Below are 10,717 nucleotides of genomic sequence, written 5' to 3'. Positions count from 1 at the left end.
AGGTTGGCCGCGTGCAAGGCAAACACACTACCCACTGTGCTATCACTCCAGTCCAAAAGATTTAAGTCTGAATAAAAGTAAAATTTAAAAATTGGATGAAATTTTATTTCAATTGACATAATTATTTTTAACAACACCCAACATTAGATACATAATCATTTTATACAGTTAATTATACTTCCAGAACTCAGCAACAGCCATGCTCAAGGCCACTCTCCACATGTTCGGATGAGCCTCACGCATGAAGGGACCAGCAGAGGAACCCAGGTGTGTGGGACCAGGGGCTGAGAGCTCCAAGCCTGCTCGGATTGGGACTGAGCCTTCTCCATCCAGACCCATTTCCCAGTAGCTTGGCAGCCACACTCACAAACTGCCCCCGGCACCATGTAATCCCACCAATGGCCAACATCCAGAGACTATAAGGCCAAGCTTCCAGAAGCACACGGCTGCAAAGCGGCCGCGCAACATCTAACAGCCTGTTCTCCTTCTTGGAGAACCTGACAAGCTACCAAGAGTCTATTGCCCACACGGGAGAGCCTTGCAAGCTCCCCATGGCTTATTCATATCCCAAATACAGTAAAAGACATATACATACTTTCCCAACTAAACTCAGCATGATACTCTTCCAACCCATCCATGCTGAAAATTGCATGACTTTTTCTTTTATCATAGTTGAGTAGAATTATACTGTGTATGTATATCACAGTTTCTTTATCTAATAATTTGTTCTTGGACATTTGTGTTATTTCTAGATTTGGGCTATTGTGAATAGTGCTGCAATAAACAAAGGCGAAAAAAATGTGTGTTTGAAATAGAGTTTTTAGGCCTTTGAATAGATACCACAAAGTGATATTATTGGGCCATATGGAAGCTCAATTCCTGGTGTTTTGAGACATGTCGATTGTTTTCAAAGAGACTGGGATGCTCAACATTCCCACCATCAGTGGATGAGGGTTCCATTTTTCCCCATATCCACACCAACACTATATCACCTCCAATTTGACTTCCCCAAATTCTACTAGTGTTTAGTGGGAAGAAACTGATAATGCTGGTGCACACTTTAGGATGGCGATTTTTCAGAGAGAACAAGAATGCTGTCAGGTTCTGAGCAGGATGGGAGAGTGGCAATTACATTGCCATAGTGTGGAGTTCCAACTGAACCTGCAGGCGGAATGGGAATGCTGGCTTCTCTCCACGGAGAGGTGTTAGACAGCTCTGGTCTTTAGGATCACCTTCTACCTCTTTTGTATCACTGAGGGATTTTTAGGTTCAAGCTCAAGTCCTATCTCCGGATATCACACTGTTGTTTTTCCTGAAAGACTACCCAGTTATTTTGTTGTTGTTTGACTTTTTTCAGCTTGAATCAACCTTCCTCTCCACAAACTCATTCTCAAAGGCTCATGCTGGAGACTGTCCAACCACTTTGTCTGCTGCATTCAGCCCAGATACCTGCAGTGAGTTGTGGGGTCTCTGCTATCTCCTCCATTCTGACCCCTCATGTCATCTGTACATACCAGATACAGAGAACTTTTCTGAGACCACCAGCTGCCACGTCCCAAAGGCGAAAACCCATTTCCTCTGGACAAGACTACCTCAGGTAGACATATGCAGATTACCGGAAATTCAGGACAGAGGATACCTAGGGGAGAGCAATCTCTGCATATATTCCCCATGACTAGGAAGAAAATTGATCTCTTGTGTCTGTCTCCCCAAGAAAGTTGAGATGCCAGAAAATTCTATGTGCCTAGAAGTATATGAAGGAACAACGGAGATGGCATCAAATTAAAGCTTCTGAACTCAGGAAGGTGGTATGGTGAGATAACACTGTAGCCCTAAAATACACGAACAATTACATTCTATTCCAATGTTACTCGTTAAATTCTAAACTAAAATAAATAAATAAAATGAAGCAGTTAGTAAGTATCCAGATGCTGAACTACTACTACCAACAATGGTACAGGGCCTGGGAAACTTCCCAGAATGGAGAAAATTTTCTTCAGTTGTATGATAAAATTTTTTTCTGTTAGTTGGCAAATCTTTGTGAAAAGATATTGATGCAGGTGACTGATGTGAAGTGGGACGAAGAGGGAGACGGCAGCCTTCAGAGGGAGTCTACCCCTTTCCTCTTTACCTCTGTTGCCCAAGAAGTGCCTGGAGAATCTGGGACTGATGACAGTCTGTGCCAAGCCCCACACCGTGCAGTTCTCATGTCTCTGCACTCAGCCCAGATACCTGCAGTGAGCTGTGGAGTCTGCCATCTCCTCCACTCTGTCCCCTCACGTCACTTCTGAACACGGATGCTTCCCGGAGCCTTCCGTTTGGTATCTCTTACCACGAGTATCCCTGGTGCAAGCATTTTCCCCACATAACGGATTGGTTGGGAGGTAATTGATCCTTAACAAATAAAACAACTAAAATTCTGGAGAGATAGAATGGTGGATAGGGTCATGCCTTGCACCACTGTGTGTGGCCCCAAAACCAAAATATCAATAAGCTGAGTTTTTGTTAAAATGATTGATCCATACATGGTTGACAGTGATTATTATAGATTTCAGTAGTTTTAAAATTAAAATATTTTCTCAAATAATGTTTTTGTTAAGATAAATCTTTGTTTTTTTTAACTTTTTTATTGAATCATTGCGAGATAGACCCTTCCAAAAGCTGTTCATGATTGGATTTCAGTCATACAGTTTCCAGTACTCATCCCTACACCAGTGCACATTTCCCAGCACCAATGTCCCTGGGTTCCCTCCCATCACCTCCCAACCCCCCCAGCCTGCCTCTGTGGCAGGGGCGCTCTCTCTCTCTCTCTCTCTCTCTCTCTCTCTCTCTCTCTCTCTCTCTCTCTCTCTCTCTCTCTCTTTTGGGCATTGTGGTTTGCAATATTGATGCTGAAAGGTTATCAAGAATACCCCTTACCTACTTTTTACCCTCAGATCTTGACCAGCAGGGTCATTCCCAGCTATTATTGTCATACTGGTTTTTTATCTTACCTACACTCAGCCCCACACCACTTGCGGTTAGTTCCAACCACTGACCAGTCCTCGTAACCCCAGTTTTCCCTAGCCATGGATATGATTCTTCATTATATGTCATAATCACAATATCACAATATCCCGTTAATCACCGATTTCTCGGGCAGGCTCAGTAACATCTCATTTCGTCCTTTCCCTGAGATCTTAGAAGTCTATCTCCACTCGACCCTCCCAATGATGTCGCACTGGGGGCTCTTTCAGGGTCTGGGGAATGAGACCCAACTTGTTACTGAATTTTGCATATGAATACACCATGGGGGGCAGGAAACTCTCAGAAGATTGCCATTTCTCCCAGAGGGAGAAGTAGGCTAAAGATATCGCTTCTGAGAGCTTGCTTTTAAGTCTCTCTCTGGATGTTGGCCGTTGATGGGATTCCACACACCTGGCTTCCTCTGCCGGTACCTTCATGCATGAGGCCTGTCCGAACGTGTAGCGAGGATAATATACACACATATATATTATATACCACAAATGAATGCAGTCATTCTATACCTGTCCCTTTCCTTCTGACTCATTTCACTCAGCATGATACTCTCCAAGTCCATTCATTTATAGCCAAATTTCATGACTTCATTTTTCCTGACAGCTGCATAGTATTCCATTGTGTAAATGTGCCATAGTTTCTTTATCCATTTCTCTGTTCTTGGGCACTCAGGTGGTTTCCAGATTCTGGCTATTGTGAATAGTGCTGCAATGAACATAGGAGTGCAGATGGTGTTTCTGCTGTGTGCTTTTGGGCACACAGGATATATTCCCAGAAATGGTATTGCTGGGTAAAATGGGAGCTCAATTTCTAGTTTTTTGAGAAACGTCTATATTGTTTTTCAGAAAGGCTGGACCAGTTGTCATTCCCACCAAGAATGAAGGAGAGTCCCTTCCTCCCCACATCCACACCAACACTGACTGATTGCTTTTGTTCTTTTGGATGTGTGTCAGTCTCTGTGACATGAGATGATTATCTTGTTGTTTTGATCTGCATCTCTCTGATAATTAGTGATGAAAAGCATTTTTTCATGTGCATTTTGGCCATTTGAATTTCTTCTTTGAGAAAGTTTCTATTCATTTCATCACCCCATTTTCTTATGGGGTTGACTGTTTTTTTCTTGTATAATTCTACTAGTGTCTCATGTATATCTTTGATATTAACCCCTTATCAGAAGGGTATTGGGTGAGTATCTTTTCCCATTCCATAGGCTGACATTGTATCCTGGTCATTGTTTCTTTTGAGGTGCAGAAGCTTCTTAGTTTAATGTAGTCCCATTTGTTTATCTTTGCTTTGACTTGCTTGGTCAGTGGTGTTTCATCTTTGAAGATACCTTTGGCTTCAATATCGTGGAATTTGTTTACCTTCGTTTCCACTTGCTTGGTCAGTGGTGTTTCATCTTTGACAATACCCTTAGCTTCAATATTGTGGAGGGTTATGACAATCTTTTAAGATAACTCTTTGTTTTGATAATAACTAAGCAGTTCAATTTAGGGTTCTAGTGAGAAAAAATTGTCTTTCTTTTATTAGTCAGGTGTTTTAAGTTAATTTGTTTTATTACTTAAGAACAAATAAGTTCACTGAAGTAAACTTTCATGAGGACTTGAAGACAGAACACATAATATCCATCAGGTTTTATACTAAAACCCTGACAACTGCACTCTATACAATTAAATCAACAAAATTCTTTTTCAGTGTTTTTTTAAAATTAAACTTTATTTTTATTAAAACCACCATGAGGGACTGGAGCAATAATACAGCAGGTAGGTGTTTGCCTTGCAAGCAGCCAACATGGGTTCAATTCCCAGCATCCCATATGGTACTACAAGCACCGCCAGGGGTAATTCCTGGGTGCAAAGCCAGGAGCAACCCCTGTGCATCACCGGGTGTGACCCAAAAAGCAAAACCAAAAGCAAAACCTCCATGATTTACAAAGTTTTTCATTATATAGCTGTTTCAGGCATTTAGTGTTCCAACACCACCAGTGTGACCTTCCCGTCACCAATGTTCCCATTCCCCCACCCCCAACCTGCCCCCTTAGGTACCTAACAAATTTACTTTATATTACTTGTTTCACATCCAACCCCATCAGAAAATGGGGTGAAGAAATGAACAGAAACTTTACCAAGGAAGAGATACAAATGGCCAAAAGGCACATGAAAAAGTGCTCTACATAACTAATCATCAGGGAGATGCAGATCAAAACAACCATGAGATACCACCTCACACCACAGAGACTAGCACACATCCAAAAGAACAAAAGCAACCGCTGTTGGAGAGGATGTGGGGAGAAAGGGACCCTTCTACACTGCTGGTGGGAATGCCGACTGGTTCAGCCCTTTTGGAAAACAATATGGACGATTCTCAAAAAATTAGATATTGAGCTCCCATTTGATCCAGCAATACCACTGCTGGGAATATATCCCAGAGAAGCTAAAAAGTATAGTCGAAATGACATCTGCACTTATATGTTCATTGGAGCACTGTTTACAATAGCCAGAATCTGGAAAAAACCCGAGTGCCCTAGAACAGATGACTGGTTGAAGAAACTTTGGTACATCTATACAATGGAATACTATGCAGCTGTTAGAAAAAAGAAGGTCATGAATTTTGTATATAATTGGATCGGCATGGAAAGTATCATGCTAAGTGAAATAAGTCAGAAAGAGAAAGACAGACATAGAAAGATTGCACTCATCTGTGGAATATAGAATAACAGAGTAGGAGACTAACACCCAAGAATAGAAGAATAGTAGAAATAAGTACCAGGAGGTTGACTCCATAGCTTGGAAGCTGGCCTCACATTCTGGGGAGAGGGCAACTCAGAGAAGGCATTACCAAGTATAATGCAGTTGGAGGCCATGCGGGGGAAGGGTGATGCGGGCTGAATGTGTACTAGAGACTGAACACAGTGGCCACTCAACACCTCTATTGCGAACCACAACACCTAATGAGAGAGAGAGAACAAAAAGAAATGTCCTGCCACAGTGGCAGGGTGGGGTGGGGGGAGATGGGATTGGGGAGGGTAGGAGGGATGTTGGGTGTACCGGTGGTGGAGAATGGGCACTGGTGAAGGGATGGGTTCTCAAAATTTGTATGGGGGAAACATGAGCGCGAAAATGTATAAATCTGTAACTGTACCCCCATGGTGATTCACTAATTAAAAATAAATAAATTATATTACTTGTTTCAACATAACTTAAGAAATGGCAATTTGGGGCTGGAGTGATAGCACAGCAGGTAGGGCGTTTGCCCTGCACATTGCCAACCCAATTCCCAGTTCAATCCCCAGCATCCCATATGGTCCCCCGAGCACTGAGCACTGCCAGGAGTAATTCCTGAGTGCAGAGCCACGAGTAACCCCTGAACATCGCCAAAGTGACCCAAAAAGCAAAAAAAAAAAGGTAGAGCATCTGCCTTGTACGTGGCAGACTTGGGTTTGATTCCTCTGCCCCTCTCAGAGAGCCTCGCAAGCTACCGAGAGTATCCCGCCCACATGGCAGAGCCTGGAAAGCTACCTGTGGCATATTCGATATGCCAAAAATAGTAACAAGTCTCACAATGAAGATGTTACTAGTGCCTACTCGAGCAAATTGATGAGCAACAGGATAGCAGTGATACAGTGAAATAAGAAAATAAAACACTTTAATACAATATAATAAAATGCTTTACATTTACATTAGTAACTTTTCAGCTCTGGAATCTAAGCTATACTTAATTAAATTTTATTTTATATTTGGATCTCATTATGGTAATAATCAGGCCTTACCTGGCATCAATAAAATTTTTTAAGAAATTCTGTGTTAATATATTTTGGAGTTTACATAAAATAGATAAAGCCTACTTATGTAAATTTTCCCCTACATTTTCTATAAACACTATGGTTTACAAACTTGTTCATGATTTATTAGAGGCATTCAATATTCAACATCAATCCCACCACCATTGTCATCTTCCCTCCACCATTATCTCTAATTTTCCCAACCACCCTTCAAGACTACCTCTGTAACAGGCCCACAGTAATTTATTTTATATTTCTTATTATCAATAAATTGCTAACAGAATGATCAAAAAATATTTCTTTAGAAGAAAATTAGTGTAAATTATTCTATCTCACACAAAGATAAAACATGGAGGCATTAAGTCCTTGTATGAGGGATTACTAAAAATGTTACAGGTTAAGCCTTCTGTGTTACTATTTGGTAAGATAAGATTGGTTGCTTTCTATGTTATATGCCATCCAACCTGCTGTGCTACCTCTGAATTATCACTGTTGCAGAGTTTGGAGATGTCATGTGGCCGCAAAGGCAGCTGCACACTTCAGGAAATCCAGACTTTTTAACTGGATTATATAGCTGGAATTAAATTTGTAATTGGGTAGAAGCTTTGGGGTATGGAGATGACTGCCTGGGTTTTAGAAATACAGAGAGCTGGGGCAGGTAGCCCATCCCAACCTGGAGAAAGCCTGGAGATTTAAGTCTACAAAGACCTGCATATCCGAATTTTCAACAGGTTAATTTCTGGGTGAGGCTTGGTCCTGAGACAATGGAGTCTGACCAAACGCATGGCAGCAATTTTTCAGGGTGGGAGCAAGCAGTTGGCAGGGGCTCTGGGCAGGCACTGAGCTGAACTGCCCCCTTCCAGGTGCTCCAGATATCTCAGCTTGAGCAGATGTCTGAGAAAATTTTTCACGGCAAGTTGATCTCTTTCAAGATTTATTTATAAGTCTCTGAAGCATAGTTGGTAGGTGAACTTACATGGCACTGGAGGAGGTTCATTGGCATGACTGAAATGAACAAAATTCTTAAGAGGAAAACTTTAATTAACAGATCCTGTAGTGGAAAGCCCAAAGAAATTAATAGGATTTGTTTTTAATGAATTGCAAACCTATATGTGAAAAATGAACCACTGACACACACACACACACACACACACACACACACACAAAAGCAGAAATTTGCAAGCATGTTTTTAAAATGTTTTTTATTCCATTAAAATACCATGTTCGTTTACATATTTACCCATGATTTTCTTTGGTTAAAATATAAATAAATACAAAGTCACAATGATAAATATCACAGGAACACAGATTACACTATTTGACATTCCCCCCAACATTGGGCCCAATATGGGTCCCACCCACCCCAGTTCACCAGGAACCATGGAGCAAAAACTGCTTCTTGAAGGAAAGGAAAGTCAGTCCAAACATCAGCATAGGCATTTCAGATCCACTGCCTTTCCTTGCAAAAAAGAATTTTAGCCTAGGTAAAAGCTAATCTGGGTTTTGTCACAGGGAAACCCTTGCTCTGCTGATCTGCTTCTTGCTCTATTGATCTGTTTGGGTTTTTTGTTTTTGTTTTTGGTTGGTTGGTTGGTTAGTTTTCTTTCTTTCTTTTTTTTTTTGCAAAACATATTAAAACCTAGTTCTCTTTAAGAAGTAGATAATCTTTCAGAGTTAAGAATTTTATTCCTCTTGGGGCTGGAGCGATAGCACAGCGGGTAGGGCGTTTGCCTTGCACGCGGCCGACCCGGGTTCGAATCCCAGCATCCCATATGGTCCCCTGAGCACTGCCAGGAGTAATTCCTGAGTGTAGAACCAGGAGTAACCCCTGTGCATCGCCTGGTGTGACCCAAAAAGCAAAAAAAAAAAAAAAAAAAAAAAAAAAAGAATTTTATTCCTCTTGATATAAAATTTAAAGTCTGGACACAAAGGCTTTTTCCACTTGGGGCGCCCCAGAGGGGGCCAAGTGAGAACCCTCCCCACCCCAAGGACCCAGCCCCGGAAGCCAACCTCCACTACCCAACTGCTGCCACGCTCCAGGCCGCTTTCCACTCGCTAGGGCAAAGCCTCACGCATGAGTGAACATATTCCCAGACACATCATAAGACACTCCCTACCCATTTTCCATAAAATCATAGAGGGAAATATATATGTATGTCTCTCGGAGAGACTGGCAAGCTACCTAGAGTATCCCACCTGCATGGCAGAGCCTGGCAAGCTCCCCGTGGCGTATTCAATATGCCAAAAACAGTAACAATAACAGGTCTCAATCCCTGACTCTGAAAGAGCCTCCAATCATTGGGAAAGACAAATAAGGAGAGGCTGCTAAAATCTCAGGGCTGGGACGATATTACTTGCGCCCGCTCGAGTAAATCGATGAACAACAGGATGACAGTGATACAGTGATACAGTGGATATAAAAAATGTTACTCAGTTCTGAGAATGTTAAATGGACTGATGGATTTGCTGAAAATGTTCCTTAAAACAGAAATTACATTCCAATTGTTACCCAGGTAGTTGTGCCCAATATTCCTGTTATAGGAAGGCATTTAGCAACTTAAGTATAATCCAGGAAACAATGCGCAGGCGCCGACTAGCGATCTGAACTAGTGATCTGCTTCACACGTGGCCCCACGGCCGAGGTAGGAGCTGCAGAAATCTATAATCCCAAAATGAGATTTGTATCCAAAAAATATAGGAATTTCATAGTCACAAATTTTGGGGGAAAGGTGAGTAGCATTGAAATAGACAGATTCAGAAAAAGAAGATAGGGTTCTGGCCTTTAACTAAAAATCCAAATAAAAATTGAAAATTATCTCTGTAAAATTAGACATTGTATTCACAGCAATCATACAAATTTCAAGGTATCTGAATTCAGGGAGAGTTACAAAATAGGCAGAAAAAGTAGGCTGACTTTGCTGCATTGAGGCTTGCTAGCAGCTTCTTTTCCATCAACACTCTTCATGGACTTCCTTTTTAGTTGGTATGAATGCTTGTGATATACATAATTGCACTTGCAACAAAGAAACTCATGTCCAAAAGAAGCCTATTTTCAAGGATGTATAATATCTGCTCCTAAAAGCAATCTATGAAGAATTTTATGACAGGGAAACATTCCTAATATACTAATTCTACTTTACAGAATATCTAGAAAGTAAGCAATTTAGTCTTGTTTTAGCACAACACTTAAAATAGAACATAGTTTTCTTTCATTATGAGTAACAAACTTTTATAAATTTTAGCATAAATACTGCAAGTCATTTTAAAATTTTTTCATTATTTAATCTACAAAATTAGGATATATAGAAAATATAACATTATATTTTAAATTGTTCTTTTAAGATATACTTTCACTGGTAAATTTTATACATTTATATTTAAAATAAAACGTACAAACATTCCTTCATATACAAATGAGTTATTTCAAAGAGTGAAAGTACCTTTTTCATATGTAAGCAAACAATTTTAAATAAATATTTACAAGGGGAGATAGTAATTTTCCAGTCCAAAGTAAAGAATTTCCTCTTCCCTCTTATTCAACAGGTATTCTTTTCATTTTTTCAGCTAATTCTTTTCTCACCTCAATATGTTTTTCTAAATTTTGCACTTCATGTGGAAGATTGATGTCCCAAACAGACAAGCAAGATTGTAACTCTAGAAGAATAAAAAAGGAAAATTATATTCAAAGATCTGCCATAGTGAACTTCAATATTATTAATTTATATTTATTTGTCATATATACAGTCCAAAATGACTGGCATTAAGTAAATTACATTTGAAAATGTTTAAAATACATTTTAGAATCTAAGTATTAAGTTTTTAAAAGTATATGGGGGCTGGAGAGACAGAACAGCAGGGAGGGCGCTTGCCTTTCACACAGCCAACCTGGTTTCAATCAGCACCCCATATGGTCCCCTG

At 40.4% G+C, this 10,717-nt stretch overlaps 1 protein-coding gene across 1 annotated transcript in view; it reads right to left on the bottom strand.

Annotated features, from left to right (window-relative positions):
* Positions 1-8,699: 8,699 nt before the first annotated feature.
* Positions 8,700-10,717, bottom strand: part of LRRK2 (leucine rich repeat kinase 2) — a 143,107-nt gene continuing 141,089 nt past the window's right edge. Inside the window, exon 51 of the mRNA XM_055118275.1 lies at positions 8,700-10,453. Coding sequence (XP_054974250.1) covers positions 10,332-10,453 — 122 coding nt within the window. The 3' untranslated portion in view covers positions 8,700-10,331. The remainder of the gene's footprint in view (positions 10,454-10,717) is intronic.

This window comes from Sorex araneus, chromosome 10, assembly GCF_027595985.1.
Source record: "Sorex araneus isolate mSorAra2 chromosome 10, mSorAra2.pri, whole genome shotgun sequence".
Classification (NCBI taxonomy): Eukaryota; Metazoa; Chordata; class Mammalia; order Eulipotyphla; family Soricidae; genus Sorex; species Sorex araneus.
This window is presented reverse-complemented; position numbering and strand designations above follow the sequence as displayed.